Raw genomic sequence first — 27,131 nt, 5'->3', positions numbered from 1 at the left:
AAGCCTAAGTGCTACACCTGCCGTACCCCTCCTCCCTCACCTCCATTCAGAGACACAAAGCAGTCCTTCCGGATGAGGCAATGCTTCATCTGCGAATCTATTGCTGGGCTCATCTATTGTGTCCCGTGCTCCCGATGCGGCCTCCTCCACATCGGTGAGACCCGCCATAAACTGGGAGACGGTTTTTGTTTAGCATCTCTGCATCATCTGCCACAAGGGGGACTTTGCAGCGGCCAAACGTTTTAATTCTGATTCCCATTCCGACGTTTCGATCAGACCGCCCTCAGGGTGGAGGAGCAACACCTTAGTGATCGTTTTCACAAAAAAAACCAAAGGCCGGCAGATGTGTGGAGACGGAAGGGATGGAGGAACTGAGGATCGGACAGAAACATGTGGCTGAGATGGGAGAGCAGCCGCCATCTTGTTGATGGTTAGAGGGGCTGAATGGCCTCCTCCTGCTGTTTTTCACTTGATGTTTCAGTGTTCCTTTCCAGTGAGGCTCTGGAGGAATGTGAATAGAAAAAGAGTGTTTATAAACATAGAAGTGATTTCAATGAAACCTACACAATTCCTTTTCGGGTGGGAATTGTATGTCGGACCGGGATGGGAATCGAACCCTTAACTCTGAGAACCGGGAGATGGAGCCATGGGGACGGGGAAGATACAGAGGGAAACTTTAGAAATGTAGCTGGTGTAAATATGGAATAATGTGGGGAATGCGGTAGGTAGGTCGGGCAGCTTGTGAGGGCCGAGGAGCAGAGTCACCGGCTTCTCGCTCCCATTTCAAAAGCAGATCTGCAGCATCTCAGGTTTTCGCTTCCGAGGCCCCGCCCCCGCTCTCACAGTCTCCGGATGGGCGGGGGTTTTCTTTCCGTTCTCTGTTGAAGCTGATCGTCTGTGGGGAGCCGGCGGACGGATCTCGCTGCTCTCCGGACAAATTGATGAAGTTCTCATCGGTCAGTATTGAGGCCGGTCACTGGGGTTGAACGCAACCGACAATTTCCCATCGGTGAGTACTGAAGTCGATCCCGGGGGCGGGAAACCTCATGTTGGGCAGAGAGTCCCGTTAACTTCCTCGAACTGGCGGCCTCGTCCCGCTTCCTGGATACAAACTGTCTTGGTCGGTCCGGGTTATGGGACCTTCACACCGAACCGCCTGAGATGAGCCGATGCTCAGCCCCTGGTGTTCTGGTCCCAGGAGCGGGATGAGGTGGTGATGCCGAGACTGAACCCATCCATTAAGATGTACCTGGTGAACTTTACCTCTGTCACCCGGCCCAGTATCGGATCCAAACTTCACCTGGATCGACGCCTGGGGTCGATAATTGTTTTACATATTTCCAGCACACTGGAAGCGGCCGTTCGGTAAAACAAACCATTCTCAATGATATATATATATCAACCATCCTGTTCCACCTCTGTCCAGCCTGTATCCCACTACCTCAATGATATATATCAACCTTCTAGTTCAATCTCTGTCCTGCCTGTATGCCACCAGCTCAATGATATATATATCAACCTGCTTGCTCAATGATTGTCCAGCCTGTATCCCAATGCTGCAATGATATATTTCAACAATCTCTCTTCTTAACTTTGTCTTCATTGTGAAGTTTAGTATTGCAGCTTTCTATTTATTTATTTATTTATTTGTGTGCCTGTCTGTTTGTTTATTTATTTATTTATTTATTTATTTATTTATTTATTTATTTATTTATTTAGTTAGTTAGTTAGTTAGTTAGTTAGTTAGTTAGTTAGTTAGTTATTGTTCGCTAGGAATACCAGAGGTTTAGTTGGACACAACACGTGACAGGGTAAAAGCAACCATTTCAATTTTAGATTCACCGTTACAAAATGGCTGCACTGTTAATCTTTGTCATAACGGAACTCACAGCATCTGATGTTGAGTTTGTTATTTCCTTTTTCGGTTATTTTCAGTGAGCCACTTCCTCTGTTTCCAGGGTAACGGCCCGTCAGAGCTGCAGCAAGTGTTGCAGTTTTTATCGCTCTGTGGTCACCGCCTCTCAGTGTAGAGACAGTGGCCTCGGGAGCAAATGTAACAGAATGATAGTGGGAGGAAAGGATGCTGTGAGCATTGGCTGTATGAGATGTGTTACACCAGGGTCAGAATGAACTCAGAACTAACAAATTGTTTGGGGTGGGGTGGCATTTACAGTTCAGGGTGGCAATCTGTTACTATCTGTGCATTAAAATGAAGAGGGAGAAAATACCACAGTTGCAGGAAATTTAAAGCAAGGAAGGGAAAATACTGGAGACGCTCAGCAGATCGGCAGCATCTTGGACAGTCTCAGTTCTGGAACTGGGTCTTCCACCATTTCTCCTTTCAGAGATGTAGTCTGATGTACTGAGCTCCCAGCATTTTCTACTTTATAATTTTACATTTTGTTCCTGCTGCACTGCAGAAAACATGGCAGCCCGCTCTGCTGTGCAAGATCCCACACAGCGATGACATAGAGATCAAATGTGCTCGGTTTAGCTGCTGGGGTCAGGCTGAAGTGTATCCGCATCCTCTATACAGACCGGGGAACCAGCCTGAGCACCGGCCCCGGCAGAGGGTCATTAGGTTCCAGTTCCACCTTTGTTTGTGAATTGGAAATGGCAGGAACTCCACGGCAAATTGCCGGCACCAAGGCGTCTTTGTATGGGTGATAATATTGGGCTGGTGACTCTGATGATATGGAACTGGCAGTATACGGGCTACAGTCCAGGTTGGTAATTCTGCAGCTGGGATCGGAATTTTCTCAGTCTGCAGTGAAGCTGAAATCCCGGGCGGTTGGGTATTGGTTATGGGGAAATCACAGTCAACACTGTCCAATAGGATATCATATCTGTCAAGTATTTTGGAGATTATTTAAGAATGAACTAGGGCGTTAGGTGAAGTTAGGCAGTGATGTTGTTCATCTGAACTTTGGTAAAGTCTGTAACAGAATCCTGCATGGCAGCTGATCGGGGATGTTCGGTCACGTGGAATTCACAGGGGGCTGGCGAGGTGGATTCACACCGGGCTAGAGAACAAGAAGGAGAGGGGGATGAATGTAGATGGTTCTAACGAATGGAGGCCTGTGACGAGTGGGATGTGAGTGTCAGTGTTGAGATCTCTGTAATTTACTATTCATGCCATTGAGTTGTATATGAATGTACATGGCTACACAGAGTATTATGTCCGGTTGTGTTCACCCTACTGTAGTAAATATATTATCAAGCTGGAGAGGGTGCAGAACAGATTGCTGAAGATGTTGCCTGGACTAGAGGGCCGAGTCATAGGAAGCATTTGGCTGAGCTGGATCTTTAGTCCAGAAGAGAATGAGGGTGACATTGTAGGAGTTCATGAAATCAAGATGGGATATAAATAATGAGGTTGGCCGTGGCATTTTCCCCAGGATTCAAGATTCAAAAATGTTTGATGTCATTCTAGTACACAAGTGTAAAAGAGAACAAAATAATTCATACTCTGGATCCAAAGCAAGACAGGAAAACAAATGATTGAGACCACAATAATAAACAAAACACAATGTATGATAGATTAAAACGATTGATTGTCTGTCCATAAAGTGACGTTAATCACAGGAATGTCTGGACATATGAGACTGACATTGATACTTCTTCTGCATGTGCCTTGCGCGTTACACGCTTGGGCGATCATGGCTCTCCACATCCGATGACTCCTCAGAGCGTCAATGATATCTCGCACACTTAGATCTGTTAGTTCTTTCACAGTGTCCATATATTTTCTTCTTTGTCTTCCTCTTCCGCGTTTCCCAGGTATTGGGCCTTGCAATGTAAGGCATTCTATTTCTCCCTTTCTGATGACTTGGTCCAGGAATTTAAGTTTCCTCTCATTTAATGTCCTCATTAAAGATCTTTTTGCATGTGCACGTTGGGGTACCGTCTCATTAGTTACCCTTTCTCTGTATGATATTTTCAGCATTCTCTAAAAAAAACCACATTTCTGCTGCTTCTAAGTTTTTTTGGAGTTCAGGTGTTACAGTCCATGTTTCAGAAACACACGGCAAGATTGACCAGATGTAACACCTTAGTAGCCTAAGCCTTGTTTTCATAGAAATGTGTCTGTTGGTAAAAATGGGTTTCATTTTTTGGAAACACGACTGAATCTGCAGATGCTGGAAATAAATAAAAACACAAAATGCTGGCAGAACTCAGCAGACCAGACAGCATCTATGGGAGGAGGTAGAATGATGAAGGGTTTCGGCCCGAAACGTCGTCACTACCTCCTCCCATAGATGCTGTCTGGCCTGCTGAGTCCTGCCAGCATTTTGTGTTTTTATTCATTTTTTGGACGTTGGTTTTGGCAATGGCAATTCTTCTTTTTATTTCTACTTTACTTCTAGCATCTTGTGATATAAAGCTACCAAGGTAATTAAAGCCGATCTTTTGTTCAATCTCTTGGTTACCGATAGACAATTGGCAGTTGGGAGTATCCTGCCCTTTTTATATTTCCATATATGTGTTTTTTTTTTACCGTTGATGGTTAGACCAAAATCTGCACTTGTTTGTACTAATTTGTCTAGGAGGATTTGTAAGTCTTCTGCAGCACTTGCTATTAGGGGGGTATCGTCTGCATATCTTATATTGTTGATGCAAACAACTCCAATTTTTATCCCATCTAGGTCTTCTATTTCTCTGAGAATCATTTCAGTATAGATATTAAATAATTCCGGTGAGGCAACGCATCTCTAACTCCCCTTTGAATTTTAGTCTAACTGTTTATATTATCATCAATTTTTACAGCCACTGTTTGATTCCAGTATAAATTTTGAATACGTTACTGGTCCCTTCCGTCAATGTTTAGTTAAATGAGAATTTGAAATCGTTTTTCATGTTACGCTTTGTCGAATGCTTTAGTGAAATCAATAAAAAATAAAAAGACATCATTTTGACACTCAATTTCCCTTTCTGAAAGCATTCGTAGTATGAAAATTGCGTTCCTTGTTCCTCTGTCCTCCATAAGCCCATATTGCAGTTCAGAAGTTTCTGGCCTTAACTTGTTTTTAATTCGACTCAGAACAATTATCAACATAATCTTTATTATGTGACTCATAAGACTGATTGTTCTATAATTTTCGCAGTCAATAGTTCCAGGAATTTTAGGCAGAATTATAAATACTGATTTCAAGAGATCGTCAGGCAATACACCAGACTCATATATGCCATTAAACTCTTCAAAATGAATATCCATGCCCAGATCTTCTGGGGCTTGTATGATTTCCACTGAAATTTCATCAGGTCCAGAGACATGGTCAACTTTTGCCCCTTTTCCACTGAACTCTCACATGGTTAGCTTGCTCACCAGTGTGGAATAGACCTTCACATACTCCTTTCATAGGATTTATCTTAACACCAATGTTTTCCAAATTTAGCCCATTCTCTGAACTTCCACACACTTCTTTATTTTTGAGCAAGTCATTAATTCTATCTTCAGGACCCTTCATTCTATTAGTTTTTAGTTTAACATCTGCAAGTGATCCCTCTTTGTCAAAACAACACTTTTGATTCTGTCTCTCCAAATCACCTCCTTGAATAACATCAGCGAGTTGTTTACCTTCAAATTCCAAAACAAACTGTAATTGATTCACAGGCACCTTGTTAACAAGCGATTTTTCCTTCAGCCTGGTTACTGCTTCTAAAACCAATCCAGACATTAATTTTTCTTTATTCAATTTAGGAACAACACCTTTCCCTTCTCCTTCAATAATATTCACATCACCAGCTTTCATCTCCTCACTAACTTTTAACACACCTTCTAATACAAACAACTGAGAATTCTCACTTTCCACTGGTACCAACGTTAATCCTTTCTTCAGTAAACCAAGTCCATTTTATCCAAAACGACTGCATTCCTTTTCAACTAAATCAGATACCTCAGACTTTATCTGAGCTTCAACACTAGGTCCAGTATCCTGTGACTCCACAGGTACTTCAACAACCTGAAGACAAGCAAACGGGACATCTGCCTCTTCTAGGCTTCCAATACCAGTCCCCTTTTCAAATTCTAAGTTCCCCTGATCCTCCCAGTTACTTTCTGGGCAACTCCCATCCGGAGTAAACTCAACCCTGCGGGTTAAAGCAACTTCATCTGCTAACCCAGCAGACTCCTTCAAAGTAATGGCATCCTTTTCATCTAGGACTGCCCTTATATCATTATCGGGAACACATTTAAATTTTTCAACTTCTTCAAACAGTTCTGTCAAGCCAGACAGATCATCCGTATCCAACCCTGGACCTTCTAACTGCCTCATCTGTTTCTCATCCTTACTCTGTGCCTCTATAAATTCTCTCTTGGCTAAGGGTAAATCTACCTCCTCTCCTTTACCTTCCTTCACCTCCCTGTTCTCCGCTTTACCATCCCCTAACCCCTCTAGGTACAGGGTCGGTAAAAACGTCTCAGCCAAATCAACAGTGGACTCATTTAAACTGTCTTCTTTCTCAGCCGCCTTTCTCGACATGCTGCGAGTGATTGCGCATGCGGGATAGATCTTAGAATCCAGGGGCGTCTCCTCAGCCCTCACAGGCTTGCTTGTAAGCTTCACTGCTGAACACACGTCACCACCTACTACATCATTACCAAGAAGGACGTCCACGCCGTCTCTCGGTAATTCTGACCGCACCCCTACTTAAACAGGTCCAGATACCAGGTCATATTTTAAAATGATCTTGTGCAAAGGTACAGCTTCTGTCCCTTTTCCTATGCCTCTTAATACTACCTCTCCAGTTTCAGGACCGAAACCTAGCACCTTACTTAGGATCAATGACTGGTCAGCCCCAGTATCCCTCCAGATTCTCACTGGAACTGGAGTTTCTCCTTCTTTCACAGACACCGTCCCTCCAAAATAAATTTCTGACGGCCCTCTCGTACTCTATCTACCTTTGCCTTCCTCGTTGATATGCTGATCGACTCAATGCAACTTGTAGGGATTGCTGTTTTCCCTTTTCCTGTCTCCTTCTTCGGAGCAAAGCACTTAGATGCAATATGACCAACCTTTCCACAATTATAACAGGTCCAGCCAGGAACCTTCCTGCCAGCTTGCTTGTCCTCCTCCTTACCTTTACCACTAGCTCCCAGCTTATTCTCTGCCTTAGCCGGTGGACTTTCTCTACCGTCTCTACTGCCTTTCTGGTAACTGTTATTTGGGGGAAACTTTGTCTTGTGGGTTAGGGCATATTCATCTGCTAACCTGGCAAATTCCGTTATAGACTTATTCGACTTCTCGTTCAGATACGTCCGGATATTATCCGAAACACAACCTTTAAATTCTTCAAACAGAATTAACTCTCTTAAACGACAGAAATCCTCCTCCACCCTTTCTGCAGCGCACCAGCGATCCAAGAGCACACCGTTCTCGTAGGCAAACTCTGATACGTCTGATTCCACAGTTTATTTAAATCTCTGAACTTTTGTCTATACGCTTCAGGTACCAACTCGTAGGCCCGAGCCTGTTTTACTTCCTCATAATCCTCAGACTCTTCCATGTCGCATTTGCCCGTTGAGCCTTTACTTTTAATACACTTTGTAACAACGCCACCCACTGATCTCTGTGCCACTTCCGATTCACGGTCACCTTTTCAAAATGCAAGAAGTAACTATCCACAAGTGTGTCGTGTTGTAGTGATTGTAGAAATGTGGAATTACCATGAACTGCAGCAACATGCCCTTGATCCCATTGGCTATTTCAATCTGCAGTGATATACTTACCCTCGAATATATCGTCGCGTAGGCCTCTGCTGAGAACAGACCATTTATAAAGCAAAATATCCCAACACTGCATTTTATTCAGTCCTAACTAGCACATGGCAACCCATAATTTACATTGACATACCTTGGCCTCATCAGGTACTTTTCTGCTAATTTCATTGTCAGAACCTGTGAACGTGACATTAGCAGAGGTGGAAATTCAAAGTTATGTTCCCATGGATGTTGTGCATGGGACTTCAGCAAAGCCTTTGACAAGGTGTCACATGGCAGCTTGGTCTCGGTGATCAGGTCCCATGCTGTCCGGAGAGAGCAAATTGGATGTATTCTAAATTAGCTTCAAGGTAGCAAGCAAAGAGTGCTGGTTGAAGGTTTCTCCTCGCAATGGAGACGAGTAATTAGTGCTGTGCCATGTGGCTACAAGTTGGGACCTTTGATATTCGTTATTTTATTGCAATGACTTGGATGCGGTTGCACAAGGATTACTTGACAGGTAATTTCGCAGAATGCACAACATTAGTAGTTGCTGTTCACAGAGAAGATTATCGTAGCATCTAGGGGATCTAAATGGACAGGGGCTGGTAAAGAGATTGCAAACCCAATCTGATCAGCAGCGGATTCATGCAGATGTTGGGGCTTATGTGGAGGAAACAGCCAGAGGAAGTGGATGAGGCAGATGAAGTTGCATAAATCAGAAAGCAGTTGGGGTGTGTAGATGGAGTGAAGAAGCCAGAAGGGAGATGGCCCCATCACAGGAAACTGTGACCATCTCAGTGGGCACTGTGGTTGGCATTGTCTCGTTGGGCTGAACGCTCTGAATTTGGATTTTATTGCTCTGTGACTCTGTCAGTAGATGCGCCAGGTATCAGTGGACAGATATGGTGTGGAAGTGGTTACTAACAGGGAATGTTTGGTCCCCATGCCAAATGCTACAGGGGATGGAAATACTGTCATATTTGCAAAGTAGTCGTACTCTCTGACTCACTGTCTGCTTGTTGTGAAATTTAGAGCATCACCAGCAGGTGGAGCTGTCCTTCAGCGCGACCAAAGTGTAAACAAGACGACGACAATCAGCAATCGCCAGTCAGAATCAGAATGGACAAAGGTATGATCACAGGGATCTTTGAATTAAACTTTTATCGCGTTTGTACACAATAGTTCAGGTGGAAAAATAACTGACAGAGTTGTTAACAGTGCATAGAAAAGTTTCATCAAGCAATGTCATTTATCCCACTGGTAAAGCGGCCTTGAGCAATTGATCAATCCAACAGTTCCAGCGCAGGGACCTGACACCAGTAATGGTCGAATCACTCCGCTCATCATACAAAGCTTCAGCTGAGTGAAAGGAGCAGGGGCTCCTGAATCAGGTGGTCGTGAGTGAACCACAGACAGGAATGTGACAGCGATCTTGTCGTTTATGTGAATGTTCAGGGTCAGGGTCCATTTCACCTCCAGACAAGCCCTGATGTGTAAGACATCCTCAACCTTCATTTATAAAATTCAGTAGCAGATGATAGGAGCATTTTCGGGATTTCAGAGATTCTATGATAACACAGCATTTCAGGTTTTGGAAGGAAAGCTACCAACTCCCCCCTGGTTTTTCTTGCCTGCTACGCAAAGGAGGAGGGGTGCCACCGAAATCTGTTTTCTGTAGCGGAGCGGAGATCATTGCCGGTGCTGGGAATGGCTGAGGAACAGGAGGCAGCTCATTGTAGATACATTTGTGATCTGCTTCGGAGTTTTAACACCCCAGTGAATGTCTGGGCTGTGGAGAAATGGTGAACCTGAGTTTCTAAATATTTCCCTCTTGAGATGATCTTCTACCTGAATTTAAATTCCCAGGATCTTGGCTGGGAAACCCGGCAAAACCAATGACCAAATCTCTCTGTCACCTCTAGACAATGTGATTGTGCTTAAATCTGAGATTCCAGCTGGAATAAAAACGATGCTCCAGCCTGGAAACGGGTCCTTCGGCCCACATAATTCATGCTGATCTATATGTCCCATTTTCCTGCAGTTTTCCCAAATTTCCCGAGTAAACTTCTTCTCCCCTTTTTCCTGCCCACATACTCTCAATTTTGTAATTTTATTTGTGTTTGCGGCCTCTTCTGGATGCATGTAATTTATACCCATCAGCCACCACGTGAAAAAATGCCCCTTTGGTCCCTTTTAAATCTCTGCCCTCGAGTCTCAGACTCCCCTACCCGGGGAAAAAGACTGTGACCATCTACCCTATCTGCACCCCTGATTTGTGTGTGTGTGTGTGTGTGTGTGTGTGTGTGTGTGTGTGTGTGTGTGTGTGTGTGTGTGTGTGTGTGTGTGTGTATGTGTGTGTGCGTGTGCGTGAGTGTGTGTGTGTGAGTGTGAGTGTGTGTGTGTGTGTGTGTGTGTGTAAGGTTTCCCTTCAAGCTCCTGAGCTCCAGGGCAAGCTGCCCCAGCCCAACCATATAACACAAAAAACAACACCCTAGTCCAGTACCGTAGTGTTCATTCTTCACTTCACACTTTCCAGCTTCATCACCTCCATCCTATAGATTAGCAACTGCAACTACACACAAAGCTCTATAACCAAGACTTTGCCAATGACATGCATAGTTGTTACATGATGATCAGCAGGTGGGGAATAAGATGGGAACCAGGGGAGAGGACAGCATAGATCTCAGGGGAATGGTCAGCCTGGTCAACTCCAGTCCCCTTGTCCAGTCTCCAGCCCCTCGTGTGACAAAGCAACTGGACAATGTGTGATCCAGCAGACGGCACCATGTGTAATCCCGTTGCTGGTCTTTGTGTGACACAGACTACTGGACAGTTAGTGACCGAGGGAGATTTTAGCTTGTGGAAGATAATCACAGTGATATTTCCCGGTATCACCGGACACCGGTGCATTATGATCCCGTGGTCATCCTTGCGTTCAACTGCTGTGATTAGTATTACTGTGCTTATCGTGCTATTTTACTGGGAGTAAATGTGTCCGGTCACCGGCTTATCGGGATGGTCACCTGACAGGATGTACGGGTCACATTAACCAGCACAGTTTCACTCCAAATCTGGTCACAACACAGAGGAAAAAAAAACACACAACAACTACACTAAACTACACACCCATCTAGGACTGCATAAAGTGCACAAAACAGTGCAGACATTACAATAAATAATATACGTGACAATAGGGCAGTAAGGTGTCAGGCCAGGTGTTGGGTATTGCGGAGTCTGATAGCTTGGGGGAAGAAACTGTTACATAGTCTGGCCGTGAGAGCCCGAATGCTTCGGTGCATTTTCCCAGATGGCAGGAGGGAGAAGAGATTGTATGAGGGGTGCATGGATCCTTTATAATGCTGCTGGCTTTACGGATGCAGCGTGTGGTGTAAATGTCCGTAATGGCGGGAAGAGAGACCCCGATGGTCTTCTCAGCTGACCTCACTATACGCTGCAGGGTCTTGCGATCTGAGATGGTGCAATTTCCGAACCAGGCAGTGGTGCAGCTGCTCTGGATGCTCTCAATACAACCACCTTAGAATGTGATGAGGATGGTGGGTGGGAGATGGACTTTTCTCAGCCTTCACAGAAAGTAGAGACGCTGCTGGGCTTTCTTGGCTATGGAGCTGGTGTTGAGGGACCAGGTGAGATTCTCCGCCAGATGAACACCAAGAAATTTGTTTTGTTCACATTCAGAGACAGGCTGCTGGCTCTGCACCAGTCCGTTAGCTGCTGCACCTCCTCTCTGTAAGCTGACTCGTCGTTCTTGCTGTGTGTTGCAGCACAGTCGTGGGTCAGCAGAGTGAACAGCAGTGGTCTGTGCACACAGCCGTAGGGGGACTCCGTGCTCAGTGTGATGGTGTTGGAGATGGAGAATTAATCCAATTTTGTATCTGTAGGCAGGTTCAAGACACGGTTTTTTGTTGAGTTGGGTGAGAGCGGTGGAGACGTGGGATATCTGAGTTCAAGCCAACATTTTCCTTTTTATATTCACAGAGCCAGAGTTTACAATCTCCGACCTCCTGGCACAGGGGGAGGAATATCGACTGTACCAACTGACAAAATTCTACAGGGACAGACTCAAACAAGCAATTGAAGAAAAGGTTGAGAGACTGGGTTGGATGTTGACAAAGGAGGGACATTTCAGTAGAGAAGAAAATGAGGTGAGTGCAGTTCGTGTATTGTCACTGATCTGCTGGTATCAGAGGGAATAGTGATCAACATTAATCTCCTGGACGTTTTAGGAGATCGACTTGGGAATGGAGACTTTGATCTCTGACTTGTCTCTCGCAGATCTGGTTTCAGTTTTTAAGGTGGGGAGCACTGGGAACTGCAGGTTTAGCATCACCTTTTCTTGTATCACCTGCTGTATTTATCAGTGTGAAGTAAGAGCAGTGGCTGCATATCTGGACTTCCAAAAGGCATTCGGTCTGAAACTAATTTCTAATCTTGGCTGAACCGTCGGGTAGCTTCATGTCATCTCATTAATCCAGGATGAGTATTAAACTGTCAATTGGGCCAACTGGCTTGACTGCGGTACCTGAGGCAGGGAAACCAGCTAACCACAGCTTGTCTTGGTTCCGTGTGTTCCCAAACAATGTGTGGCTGACTTGCCATAGTCACAGCAAAGTACAGTGCAGAAACAGGCCTTTTGGCCCATCTATTCCATGCCAGACTACAGAATCTACTTATTCCCATTGACCTGCACCGGGCCATGGCGCTCTATACGGTCATTACGCATGCATCTATTCAGAATTCTCTTAACCACTTGCATTACTTGCCCTGCTAGCTAGTTTCGCACTCTCACCACCCTCTGAGTAAACCGGTTTCACCTTTGTACCCTTTGAACTTTTCACCTTTCACCCTTTGGTGATAACCTCTTGTTGTAGTAACTCTTTACCTCAGTACAAAATGCCTGTTTGCATTTATCCTATCTATATCCCAAAGTAATTGTGTACACTTCTATCAAATCTCCGCTCAGTCTTTCATGTTCCAATGAATAAAGTCCTAATCAGTTCACTCTTTTCTTATAACTTAGGTCTTCCAGTCCAGGTAACATCCTTGTAATGTTTTTTTTTTGTACTCTTTCAAACATTTCTATCTGTCCTGCAGGTAGGTGTGCAGAACTGCACATAATATCCAAATTAGGCTTCTCCAACGTCTTATACAACATCATATCGTACACGATATTTTCAATTACCAAGGATAATGCGCTAAGAAACTTACTTTCAGAGCCTATCAACATTTGCTGCCACTTTCAATGGCTTATGTACCTGTATTCCCAGATCACTTTGTTCTACCGGTCGCTGTGTAAGATCTACCCTGATTAGTCCATCCAAAGTGCAACATCTTGCACCTGTCTGCATTAAATTGCATCGGCCCCTTTTAAACCCATTCTCCGGTTGGTCCAGACCTCACTGCAAGCTCTTGTAATCTACCTCTTTGTCAACTGCTCCTTCCCAATGTTGGAGTCATCAGCAAATTTGCTGATGCTCTTAACCGTAATTTCATCCAGATCATTGATATAGATGACAAACAACAACAGGCACAGCACCGATTCCCGTGACACTGCACGAGCTACAGGCGCCAAACAGAAATGCAACAGTCTATAGTGACACTCCGGATTCCTTCCAAAAAGTTAGTGTCTAATCCAGTTTACTACTTTATCTTGAATGCTAAGCAACTGAATCTTCCAGACCAATCTCCTATACGGGACCTTGTCAAATACCGTGCTGAAGTCCATGTAGACAATATCCACAACCTTGCCTTCATCAACTTTCCTGGTAACTTCCTCGAAAAACTCTGAGATTGATTGGATGTGAAAGATCACGCACAAAGCCTATATCTTATGACCACAAACATCAATAGTTTGATCTAAAAGGGCAGAAGAAAGCACAAAACATAAAATAAATCTGGTGACTAGCTGATATCTCATGATCCCAAAAAATCAACAGGTTGTCCTGAAAGGGAAGAAGATCAATAGGATTTCCTGAAAGGGAAGGGGCAAACAAAAAAAAAAACTGCTAACTTGCTGAATATCTGACTAATGAGAGACAGGGACACACCATTTCAGGGTACTCTCCTTGGAGCTCACAAACAGTGATTGTCTTGTCCTAGATCTGAACTATTCAGCCATGAGTGGTATTAGAAAATCAAGTGTGTTACACCCGTGAGTAACTCTGTTCTCGTTGGGATTCATTGGCGCTGTCTGTAACGAATCACACAGGCATTATCCAAAGGCAAGAGGTAATCTGTAAATATGATGCTGATCTATAAATTCATCATCTGGAGACGTCTGCTTTACTGGTTAAATTTCTTTCACAACTGTAACTCCTCAGACCTGGTAGCAGTGAAACTGAGGGATTATTTTACAGTGCAGTGGGCCATTAGGGAATTATGCTGATTTATTTCATAATTGTTGTCCGTTATTCCCTACTGATATCTGTTCCAGAAGATCAATCATTCAAATCCAGGACAGAGAACATAGAACATAGAATAGTACAGCACAGTACAGACCCTTCGGCCCACAATGTTGTGCTTACCCTTAAACGCTGCCTCTCTTATTTCTCAGAGCAATGTCCTAAGTCCATCCATATTCAGTTACCTTAATTCCATCATAGGTGTATGTTGCTTGAAGACTATTCAATGTTTAATTCATAATTCCTCAGTTAATCTGGAAGCGCATGCCTGCATTCAGGAAGTGATCAGCATTTTACGGTATGAGTGCCAGACAGTAACTATCTCCATTATAAGATAGCCGCACTGACATTTCTTAATCTTCCTTTATCTTTACACATCATAAGACCATAAGGCATCAGAGCACAATTGGCCATTAGGCCCATCGATTCTGCTCCGCCATTACATTATGGGTGATTTACTATCCCTCTCAACTTTGCTGACCAGACTAGTCCAGAAGATACCAACCACTGTTTTAAATATACTCAATGACCTGGTCTCCGCAGCTGTCAGTTCCAATGGATTCTGCAGTTTCACTACTCCTCGGCTAAATAATCTCCTCAATTCTGTTCTAAATGGACGTCCCTCTAATCTGAGGCTGTTCCGTCTGGTTCTAGACTCCCCCACTTAGAAACATCATCTCCACGTCCTCTCAATGCCTTTCGATATTCCACAGGTTACAATTAGATTCCCCCTCATCCTTCCACACTCCAGCCAGTACAGGTGCATCCAGGATCCATTCCCATCAAAAACTGGTTTAATATCACAGGTTCTGTTAGTTTAGATTCCTCTCTGGATTTTTCACAACGCCATCACATATTTTCTCTGATCAGGGGTTCAAAATATGCGAGTGCGGTCTGGCCAGTGCTTGTTCTTCTATTCTGATCCTCTCGAAATGAATGCTGGCATTTGTATTTTCCTTTCCGAACACCGACTCAACCTGCACGAAATCCTGCACCAGGTCTCCAGACACTTTTTACAACTCCGATTTCTGAATTTTCTCCCAGATTCAAAAATATTCTACGTCTTCATTATTTCTGCTAAAGTATATGGCCACGTACCTCACTATACTACATTCCAATTGCCACTGATGTGTCCACTTTTTCATCGGTCTATGTGGGACACCTGGTCAAAGGTCCTCGGGAAGTCCAAGTAAACAACTTGCACTGACTCTCCGTTGTCGACCCAGCATGCTGTTCTCTCAAAAAATTCCAACAGTTCTGTCAGGCAAGATTCCCTCCCATGGATGTTGGCCTTTTTCTTATCATGTGCGTCCAAATACCCCGAAACCTTATCCTCAGTTATCGACTGCTGACATCTTCCCAAACGCTGATCAGACTAACTGGCCTATAGTTTAAAATGATCAGTCCTCCGGAACCATTCCAAAATCTAGTGATTCTTGAGCGATCATTACTAATGTCTCCACAATCTCTTCAGCCTCCTCCTTCAGAAGCAATCGCGTGCAGTTGATCTGGACTCATCTATCTTCAGAACTTTCAGCTTCCCAAGCGCCTTCTCTGCAATAATTGCAAATACACTCACTTCTGCCACCAGACACTCTCAAATATCTGGCACGTTCTAGTGTTTTTACAGTGAGGACTGACGCAAAATGCCGACCAATACCTTCCGGCATTTCCTTGTCCCCTGACAGTACCGCTCCACTGTCATTTTCAAGCATCCCAATATCCACTCTCCTCTCTTTCAATCTTCATATATCAGACGGACGTTTTGGTAAGCTATTTTACATCATTCTCTAGCCTGCCTTCCTATTTCATATCTTCTCTATTTACGGCTTTTTAATTGCCTTCTGTTGGTTTGTAGAAACATCCCAGTCCTCCAGCTTTCTACTATATTTTGTAATATTCTGTGCCCTCTCCTTTGCTTTTGTGCTGCTTTGACTACCTCGTCAGCCACGGATGATCATCCTCCCTTTAGAATAATTCTTCATCATTGTGATTGTTTGTCCTCCGAGAAACTTCAGCCATTCCTGCTCTGCCATTGTCCCTGTTAGTGTCATTTTCAAATTTATTATTGCCCAGCTCCTCTCTCATGCCGAGGTAATTCCTTTATTCTACTGTAGCACTGATACCTCTAACTTTACTTTCTCCCTTTCAACCTGCTGGCTGAGTTCCGCTATTTTATGATCACTGCCTCTTAAGAGTTTATTTAGCTGAAGCTCCCTAATCAAATCTGGTGCAATACACAAAACAGACTCCAGATCCGCCTTTCCTATAGTGGGCTCAACCATAGGCTTCTCTCAAAAGCCATCTCATTGGCATTCTATAAATTCCCTCACTTGGGATTCAGCACCGACCTGATTTTCCAAAGCTACCTACATATTGAAATTCCCCGTGACAATTTTAGCAGTGACCTTTTTCCATGCCTCTCCTCTCCCCCGTTGTAATTTGTAGCCCACATCCTGCCTACTGTTAACACGCCTGTATATAATTTCCATCAGGGTCATTTTACCTAAGCAGTTTCTTAACATCCTCATCGTCTAATCCGACATCACCTCTTTCTCAGGACTTTTCATTTTTAATGACAGCAGTTTCGACCCAACACTGTCACCTAGTTGTGTATCCTTTCGATTCAATATTTATCCTTGGATTTAAGCACCCAACTATAAACTTTTGTCAGCCACGATTCAGTGATGCCCGCCATCCATTTGTTTTTGCTCTCTCTCCCCTCTCTCCCGTTCTTGTTGTCACATCTTGTTGATGTAATGCTGTACATTGACAGATCGAGGAAATTAATCACATTGCATCTACTGCAGGGTGTCAGGAAATCCTTATTCTTACACACTATTGATTTAGAATTTCCTTCAGTTACTGTTTCTCTGTTAATGACTGAACCCAGAGAGGATGAGGCAACAGCCCAGTGACAGCATCTGTTCTGAAGCTACCGGGGCCATGAACAGATACTTTCCTGCACATTCTCCATGTCTGTCTGTCTGCTCCACAATAAGTCCATTGTTTCCTTTTGTAGAAAGTCACTGAACTGACAGAGAAGGGAAACCGGACAGAGAGTTCCAGACTCTTCCTCAGTTTGGTGAATGGCAAAGGCTCCCGAGCCCGGAGGGCGATGTGGGAATCCTTTCTGATGTGGAGGACTGAGTTACCGAAGTTGGACAGAATACTGAGGGAAATACAGGAACATGGTATGTTAAAACCACGCACTGAACACAAAGGCACATTGAGATAAACATTTTAGTTATTTTAATTATTTTAGCTCTGTTTCCATGGATTTTTTAATATTTAAACAGGTCCTGATCCACAGGAATACATGAACATCGGCCAAGGTTTATCTGAATTACCCACTCAGCTGATAGGTGAGTGATCAAATGCACAGTTCAAACCACATCTCAAGTGTTAGTCTGTGACTTGGCAAAACCTGGGAATCAAAATTCGCCATTAATCATTCGCTGATCTCTGGAGTCAAGCAACAATTCAACGAATCTCTCTTTGCAGCCTGAATATTCTACAATATATTTTTCTATTAATCCAGCTGTTGGTTCTGCTGAAGCCTTCACTCCAGGTCCTAACGCTCTGGGAATCCCAACACACCCTAGGCAGGCTCCTGATACACTGTATGACCCAGTCCAGGTGACTTTTCTATCTTCAGACCTTTCATCTTCCAAGCCCCTTTTCCTTTGTAATAGCACTACACGCAATTCTGTTTGCTGATGTTCTTTACCTTTTGGAATTCTGCTAGTGACTTGCACAGAGTTTGTCTGGCATTTCCTTTTCACCCGTTACTGCAACTACAACAGCAGTTTCTAGTGGTCCGATATCGACCCTCTCCGTTCTTTTACTCTTTATATATCTGGGAATGAAAAAAAATATATACTTTGGTATCCTTTCTTATATTATTGACCATTTCCTTGCATTTCCTGCACATTCATTTATAACTAGGAGCATCTATAACATAGTTGACTCCGACATGACCCTAGTCACCAGACTCTAGACACTAGAATACTACAGCACATTACAGGCTCTTCCGCCCTGGATGTTGTGCCGACCCATGTATTCCTTTAAAAAGAGTACCAACCCCACACTACCCCGTGACCCTCTATTTACCCTCTAGGTAATAAACACTCACTGTGCCCATATTGACATATAATTTTGGTAAAATACCCTGGTCTGAAACAGATCTGGAAGATATGCAAAAAAATAAGAACTTAAATAGCAATTTCTGGAAAACCCCATGTGCACTGGAGCGCACTTGGATTGATATGAACGAGGACAGTATGAGGATGATGAATAACAGATCTAAAAAAAATGAGACAACAGCCAGATAAAAATTTTCAGGATCAGGGTTAATATCATGGACACATGTCGTGAAAATTGTTTTTCTGCGCCAGCAGCACGATTACAGTAAAGTGTGTGCAGTGAGTCTGTATTTATGTATACAATTGTGGAAATAGAATTGTATCAGCGTGAATTAATCAGTCTGATGGCCTGGTAGAAGAAGCTGTCCCGGAGCCTGTTGGTCCTGGCTTTTATACTGCGGTACCATTTCCCGGATGGTAGCAGCTGCAACAGTTTGTGGTTGGTGAGACTTGGGTCCAGAATGTTCTTTCGGCACTTTTTACCCCCTATCTCTGAAATGACCTGAGTAGTAGGAAGTTCACATCTACAGATGCACTGGGCTGTCCGCAACACTCTCTGCAGAGTCCTGCGATTGAGAGAAATACAGTTCCCATACCAGGCAGTGATGCAGCCAGTCAGGATGCACAAAATTGTGCCCCTATAGAAAATCGTTAGCATTTAGGGGCCCATCCCAACCGTTCTCAACCATTTGTTTTTCTGTTTTTCTTTTTTTTTGTTCAGACTAGAGAATATGCCAGGCAGGATGTTGGAATGCTCCTCTTGCAGGATGTGGGAAGTCAGGGAGACATCCAGTGTCCCTGACAACGATACCTGCAAGAAGTGCATCCAGCTACAGCTCATAACAGACCGCATTAGGGAACTGGAGCAGGAGCTGGATGACCTCCGGATCATTCGGGAGACTGAGCAGTTTATAGATAGTAGCTTCCGGGAGGTAGTTACACCTAAGAAACAGGGCACAGGTAATTGGGTTACCATCAGGCGAGCGAAGGGGAAAGGACAGATAATGTAGGGTTCTTCTGTGGCCATTCCCCTCCAAAATAGGTATACCAATTTGGATACTGTTGGGGGGGGGGGGGAGGATGGCCTACCTGGGACAAGCTGCGGCAGCCGGATCTCTGGAACTGAGTCTGGTTCTGCAGTGCAGAACGGAGGGAGGAGGAAGAGGAGAGCGGTCGTGATAGGGGACTCCATAGTCAGGGGTTCAGACAGGAGATACTGTGGTTGTGACAGAGACTCCCGGATGGTTTGTTGCCTCCCGGGTGCCATGGTCAGGGATGTCTCTGATCGCCTGCACAGCATTCTGAGGTGGGAGGGTGATCAGCCAGATGTCATGGTACACATCGGTACCAATGACATAGGTAGAAAGAGTCAGGATGTCCTGAAGAGTGAGTACAGAGAGCTTGAAAAACAGGACCTCGAGGGTAGTAATCTCCGGATTGCTGCCTGTGCCACGTGCCAGTGAGGGTAAGAGTGCGATGCTCTGGCAGATGAACACGTGGCTGAGAAACTGGTGTAGGGGGCAGGGTTTCCGATTTCTAGATCATCGGGACCTCTTCAGGGGCAGGTGGGGCCTGTACAAGAGAGACGGGTTACACCTGAACTACAAGGGCACCAATATACTTGCAGGGAGGTTTGCTAGTTTCATTGGGGAGGGTTTAAACTCGATGGGAACCAGAGTGCCAGAGTAGATGGTGGAACGGGGGTAAAAATAAATGATGTTGGTAGTTCATGCAAAGTCACAAATAGCAAGGTTGTGTGTGCTGGTAATAATCTTCTGAGGTGTGTATATTTCAAAGCGTGGAGTATTGTGGGAAAGGCAGACGAGCTGAGGGCCTGGATTGACACATGGAATTATGACATCATAGCCATTACTGAAACTTGGCTACAGGAGGGGCAGGACTGGCAGCTCAGTGTTCCAGGGTTCCAATGTTTCAGACGTGATAGAGACAGAGGGATGAAGGGTGGGGGGTGGCTTTGCTAGTCAGGGAAAATATTACAGCAGTGCTTCGGCAGGACAGATTAGATGGCTTGTCTACTGAGGCCATATGGGTGGAGCTGAGAAACAGGAAGATATGACCACATTAATAGGGTTGTATTATGGACTACCCAATAGTCAGTGAGAATTGGAGCAGCAAATCTGCAAAGAGACAACAGACAACTGCAGGAGACAGAAATTTGTGATTGTAGAGGATTTTAATTTTCCACACATTGATTGGGACTCCCATACTGTTAAACGTCTAGATTAGAGTTTGTAAAATGTGTTCAGGAAAGCTTTCTAAAACAATATATAGATGTACCAACTAGGGAGGATGCAATATTAGATCTCCTATTAGCAAATGAGTTAGGGCAGGTGATGGAAGTCTGTGTAGGGGAACACTTTCGTTCCAGTGATCATAACGTCATTAGTTTCAACTTGATCAGGGATAAAGATAGATCTGGTCCTCGGGTTGACTTTCTAAACCTGAAAAGAGCCAAATTTGAAGAAATGAGAAGGGATCTAAAAATCGTAGATTGGGATAGGTTGTTCTCTGGCAAGGATGTGATTGGTAAGTGGGAGACCTTCAAAGGAGAAATTTTGAGAGTGCAGAGTTTGTATGTTCCTGTCAGGGTTAAAGGCAAAATGAATAAGAATAAGGAGCCTTGGCTATTGAGAGATATTGGAACTCTGATAAAGAAGAAAAGAGATGTATAACATGTATAGGCAACAGGGAGGAAATAAGATGCTTGAGGAGTATAAAAAGAGTAAGAAAATACTTAAGAAAGAAATCAGGAGGGCTAAAAGAGGACATGAGGTTGCTTTGGCAGTCAGGGTGAACGATAATTTTAAGAGCTTCTACAGGTATGTTAAGAGCAAAATGATAGTAAGGGATAAAATTGGTCCTCTTGAAGATCAGAGTGGTCGGCTATGTATGGAATCAAAAGAAATGGGAGAGATATTAAATGGGTATTTTGCATCTGTATTTACTATGGAAACTGGAATGGAGTCTATGGAAACAAGGCAAACAAGTCAGGAGGTCATGGAACTTATACAAATTAAAGAGGTGGAGGTGCTTGCTGTCTTGAGGTAAATCAGAGTAGATAAATCCCCAGGACCTGATAGGGTATTCCCTCGGACCTTGAAGGAGACTAATGTTGAAATTGCAGTGGCCCTGGCATAAATATTATGTCGATATCCACGGATCGGGTGCCAGAGGATTGGAGGATAGCTCATGTAGTTCCGTTGTTTAAAAAAGGCTCAAAAAGTAAGCCGTGAAATTATAGGCTGGTATGTTTGACATCGGTAGTAGGTAAATTATTGGAAGGAATAGTAAGAGATAGGATCTCCAGGTATTTGGATAGACAGGGACTTATTAGAAAAAGTCAGTATGGCTTTGTGCGTGGTAGATCATGTTTAACCAATCTATTAGAGTTTATCGAGGAAGTTACCAGGAAAGTGGATGAAGGAAAGGCAGTGGATGTTGTATACATGGACTTCAGTAAGGCCTTTGACAAGGTCCTGCATGGGAGGTTAGATAGGAAGATTCAGTCGCTAGATATACATGGAGAGGTAGTAAATTGGATTAGACATTGGCTCAATGGAAGAAGCCAGAGAGTGGTAGTGGAGGATTGCTACTCTGAGTGGAGGCCTGTGACTAGTGGTGTGCCACGGGGATCTGTGCTGGGTCCATTGTTATTTATCATCTATCTCAATGATCTGGATGAGAATGTGGCAAATTGGATCAGCAAATTTGCTGATGAAACAAAGATTGGAGGTGTAGTGGACAGTGAGGAAGGTTTTCAAAGCTTGCAGAGGGATTTGGACCAGTTGGGGGAATGGGCTGAAAAATGGCAGATGGAGTTTAATGTGGACAATTGTGAGGTATTGCACTTCGGAAGGTCAAACCAAGGTAGAACATACAAGGTAAATGTTAGGACACTGGGGAGGGCAGTAGAACAGAGGGATCTGGGAGTATAGATACATAATTCCCTAAAGGTGGCGTCACAAGTAGATAGGGTCATAAAGAGAGCATTTGGTACATTGGCCTTTATAAATCAAAGTACTGAGTTTAAGAGTTGGAATGTAATGGTGAGGTTGTATAAGACATTGGTGAGACTGAATTTGGAGTATTGTATGCAGTTTTGATCACCTAATTGCAGGAAGCATATTAATAAGGTTGAAAGAGTGCAGAGAAGGTTTACAAAGGTGTTGCCGGGACTTGAGAAAAAAAAAACAGTGGTCATGGGTTAAGGGTGAAGGGGGAAAAGTTTAAAGGGAACATTGGGGAAGGTGCTTCTTCACACAGAGAGTGGTGGGAGTGTGGAATGAGCTGCCAGATGAAGTGGTGAATACGGGATGACTTTGACATTTAAGAAAAACTTGGACAGGTATATGGATGAGAGTTGTATGGAGGGATATGGGCCAGGTGCAGGTCAGTGGGACTAAGCAGAAAAATGGTTCAGCACAGCCAAGAAGGGCCAAAAGGCCTGTTTCTGTGCTGTAAAGCTCTACGGTTCTGTGGTTCTATCTGAGGTGAAAGAGGTGCTGTTGTGCCTTTTTTCACCACACAATTGATGTGTACAGACCACGTGAGGTCCTCAGTGATGTGAATGCCGAGGAACTTAAAGCTGTTCACTCTCTCAACCCCAGATCCATTGATGTCAATAGGGGTTATCCTATCTCCATTCCTCTTGTCTTTGCAACATTGCATCCAGCTCCTTTGTTTTTGCGACATTGAGGGAGAAGTTGTTTTCTTGTCACCACTGTGTCTGGGTGGTGACTTCTTCTGTGTCGGCTGCCTCGTTATTATTTGAGATTTGGCCAATAAATATATCCTCAGCAAATTTAATTAGCAGATTGGAGCTGTGGGTAGCGACACAGTCATGCGCATACAGAGAGTAAAGGAGGGAGCTTAGGACTCAGCCCTGAGGAGCCCTGAAGGCCGAGGTCTCTGAGGTGAGGGAGCCCACTCTTACCACTTGCTGGTGATCTGACAGGAACTCCAGGACCCAGCTGCACAAGGCAGGGTGAAGGCCGAGGTCTCTGAGCTTCTTGTCAAGCCTGGAGGGAATGATGGTATTGAATGCTGAACTGTAGTCTAATAACATCATTCTCACATAAGCATCCCTCTGCTCCAGATGTTTAAGGAGGTGTGCAGAGCAGTGGCTATTGTGTCATCTGTTGATGGGTTGTGTCGGTAGGTGAATTGTAGGGGGTCCAGTGTGGGTGGTAACAAGCTGCAGATGTAGTCCATGACCAGTCTCTCAAAGCATTTGCTTATTATTGAGGTGAGTGCGACAGGACGCCAGACGTTCAGGCATGTTGCCTTAGTTGTTTTAGGTACAGGAACAATGGTGGATGATTTGAAGCAGGAGGGAACTCTACATTGGGAGAGGGTGAGATTAAAAATATCCGTAAATACACCTGCCAGTTGTGCCGCGCGCATCCTGAGTACCCGCCCTGGGATGCCGTCCGGTCCCGCAAGCTTGCGACTGTCCATTCGTTGGAAACACCTGCGGATTTCAGCCTCAGAGATGACCAATGTGCAGGTCGCTTTGTCGGCTCTCCTCGGGGTCTCAGTGTTGGCGATATCGAACCGAGCGTAAAGAGACTTAGATCCTCTGGGAGACAGGCAGCGATGTTGGCAGCACCACTGCACTTAGCTCTGAAGTCTGCATTGGGGTGCAGAGCTTGCCATAAGCTGTGTGTGTTGTTGGTGGAGAGTTGTGCCTGAATACGATCTCTGTATTGTCGTTTCACTGCCTGGATGACTTTGCACAGATCGGAGCTGAATTTCTTGAGCTCCTGCTGATCACCGGCAATGTAAGCAGTCGGTCACACGGCAAGTGCTGTTCACACGGAACTGTTGATACAAATTTTGTGGTTTGGGAAGTCCTGACCGATTTCTGAAGGAAATCATCTCCCCTCTGTGACAATAACACACAACTGGGGGATGTTGTTATTACACAGCTGTGATAATAACAGCCGGGAACTCCCTTGGCAGCCGGAAAGGTTTACGCAGCAGCACCAGGTACTCCAGATCTGGGGAACAAAAGGATTTGAGGGCATGGACATTCTGGGGTTCCACCAAGCATTAATGATAATGAAACATACCCTAAATCCTGTTCTCTTCCCAAATAGTGTGTGTGTGTGTGTGTGTGTGTGTGTGTGTGTGTGTGTGTGTGTGTGTGTGTGTGTGTGTGTGTGTGTGTGTGTGTGTGTGTGTGTGTGTGTGTGTGAGGGGGGGTGGTGGTACTAGATGACGACACGATTGTTGGTGACGGTAGGGGCCAATTCTGGAACTGTGCACTCGCGAGCAATTGGGACACAGGGACAGCTGGGACGCAGGCGCTTGGGTAGTTGGATCCTTCTTGCATCCCCTCTTCTTTCCAGCAGTCGCTCTTCTGGGTTCCTCAAAATTCCTGGCTTTTCCGTGGATCAGCGGCTGCCACTCGTTGACCTCCATATTTACCTGAGAGAGCCTCTGCTTAATTTGGTCCTTGTACCTCCTGCGCGGGGCACCACGATCTCTCTTGCCCTGAGAGAGTTTTCCGTAGAGTACTGCTTTCGGTAACCTGGAGTTATCCATGCGAGACATGTGGCCTGTCAGACGGTGGATCTGGCTGAGCAGCAAAGTGGCTTCAGGGCCTGGAAGTTGAATATATATAACTGTGCATGTCTGTGTGATTATATGAAATATTAAACTAAATAAGTAGTGCAGAAATAGAAATTTAAAAAGAGATTAGTGAGTCACTATCGATGGGTTCAATGTCCAGTCAGAAACTAGATGGCAGAGGAGAAGTTGCTCCTGAATCGTTGAGTGTGCGCCTTACTCCGTTCCTCGTGAACCAGACGATGATGCAGCCAGTTCCAATGCTCTGCAAGTTACATCTGTAGAAATATTCAAGTGATGCTGGAAACTCCTGATGAAATATAGCCACTGTTGTGCCTTCTCTGTAGCTGCATCGATATATTGGGTCCAGGTTAGATACTCGGAGATATTGACAGCCAGGAATTTGGAATTGCTCACTCTTTCCACATCAGATCCCTCTGTGAGGACTGGTGTGTCGTGTTCCCTCAGCTCGCCTTTTCTGAAATCCACAATTAGCTCTATTGACACACTGTCAGAACGCAAGCAGGATTCAGCACTCCATGCACTCATATGCAAATCTGATAAGGGGTACACATCACTGAACGTAAATGAAAGCATAACCCATAAAAATGAAGAAACTATCATAATAGTAGAAAACGTTAACCAATGGAAGAGTCTGACTCCCCACGGAGGACATCGACACGATCTGAGCCGATTAGATGTCGACAAGGAAGCGTCGAGCCCCTGTCTCAGAGTTGGAGACCTCTTCCCAGAAACAGAAGGGATCATTGTAGCAATACAGGACAAGGATGTTGACACATGTAGTTATCAATAATACAGAATGAACAACTCATAGGTCCAAGACGATATATGCTGAAAATTATAAGAGAAACTACAAACAATCTGACTTTACAAGATCCTGCAGTAGTTCAACTGAATCTCATTACTTGTACAAGCACAATAAAATGGCGGACAACATTCACAAAAACATTGCTTAAACTACAACTGATGAAAAACACCATAATTTACTAAACGTACAAGCCTTTTCCAATTTTAGAGTTAGAGTCCTTTCTATCATACTGCGTCCCATCATTATTTCAGATAGGATAATACATGATCTGCGTTCGGATGTAATTTTACAGGATAAACAAGCAAAAGCAACTTTTTAAATATATATAGCCATTCCAAACACACATAACTTACAGAAATAAATTAGTAAAAAACAATACCAGAAATATGTTGAATTGAAAGGGCAAAATGAAAGACTATGGAACACGAACAGGGTATTATTTATCCCAATTGTAATATCAATAACTGGTATCATCCTAAAGGCTTTACAGAATAGTATTAATAAATTAGGCCAAAACGGTGATACTTGTGTAAATCTTCGAAAACCCATAACACTATACAACATGAGAATATCTGAAATCTCCTATCAATTGAAACATGAGTGTCCTTGGCTATGCCTGTACCTCAAGTTTTACCAGTTTAGGCTAAGATAATAATAATAATAATAATAATAATAATAATAATAATAATAATAATAATAATAATAATAATAATAATAATGACTTATTTATAAAGCACCTTTCATCCAGACGATGCCGTTCAAACCGCATCACAACGGGATAAAGTGCAAACTAGAAAATAAAAGACAAAATGTGTCAGTCCTAATATACACCTCAGACTTCTGCACAGTACTGTAGTTTAAGGTGTTGAATTCTACAGTTTAGGAACATAGTCCCAAAAAAACTCAACGCTGACCTCTCAATGATCCTTTGACCTTCTACCTTATCGTCTGCCTGCACTGCATTTTCTCGGCAACTGAAACACTGTTTCCCTGAACTATTCTGTTCCATTTTTCCTTGTACAACCTCATTGCACCGATGTGACGTAATGATCTATTTGGATCGCATGCAGAAAAGTTTTCCATTTTACAGTGGGGCTGTCACAATAATAAACCAATTTACCGATTGTCAATAATACAGCGCCCCTTGGTTGCTTAAGATTGTTATAACCGGGGGGGGGGGGAGGGGGGGGGGACAGTGCGGATGAGCTGCCACGACCTATTAAATGCTCCCGGTGGCGAGTAGCCTCTGTCCAGCTCTTGGCCTTCACGTGCGGTTTAGCCACTAATCCCGGTGGAAGCGTTTCTTCCCACAGGAGAAGGGGCAGAGGTGGGTTACTGGTGTCTTACAACCAGTCGCTTTGGGCAGATGGGGCTTGTCGGCTGTGATTGGCAGCTCACCCAGGAGCAAGAAAACTCTGATCTCAAAACTCCACTGCCTTGTAACT

General features: G+C 44.2%; 1 protein-coding gene and 1 long non-coding RNA gene across 2 annotated transcripts in view; both read left to right on the top strand.

Moving 5' to 3' along the window:
* Positions 1-887: 887 nt before the first annotated feature.
* The window catches only part of LOC140721230 (uncharacterized), a 694,144-nt gene continuing 667,900 nt past the window's right edge, over positions 888-27,131 (top strand). Inside the window, exon 1 of the long non-coding RNA XR_012097346.1 lies at positions 888-1,009. This is a non-coding gene — a long non-coding RNA (uncharacterized lncRNA). The remainder of the gene's footprint in view (positions 1,010-27,131) is intronic.
* Positions 1,268-27,131, top strand: part of LOC140721190 (uncharacterized) — a 98,424-nt gene continuing 72,560 nt past the window's right edge. Inside the window, exons 1-5 of the mRNA XM_073036048.1 lie at positions 1,268-1,365; positions 8,735-8,831; positions 11,699-11,865; positions 17,144-17,315; positions 17,421-17,486. Coding sequence (XP_072892149.1) covers positions 8,822-8,831; positions 11,699-11,865; positions 17,144-17,315; positions 17,421-17,486 — 415 coding nt within the window. The 5' untranslated portion in view covers positions 1,268-1,365; positions 8,735-8,821. The remainder of the gene's footprint in view (positions 1,366-8,734; positions 8,832-11,698; positions 11,866-17,143; positions 17,316-17,420; positions 17,487-27,131) is intronic.

This window comes from Hemitrygon akajei, unplaced genomic scaffold (assembly GCF_048418815.1).
Source record: "Hemitrygon akajei unplaced genomic scaffold, sHemAka1.3 Scf000052, whole genome shotgun sequence".
In the NCBI taxonomy this organism is placed as follows: domain Eukaryota; kingdom Metazoa; phylum Chordata; class Chondrichthyes; order Myliobatiformes; family Dasyatidae; genus Hemitrygon; species Hemitrygon akajei.
Note: the sequence above shows the minus strand (reverse complement) of the source record. Positions and strands in the feature narration are given on the sequence as shown.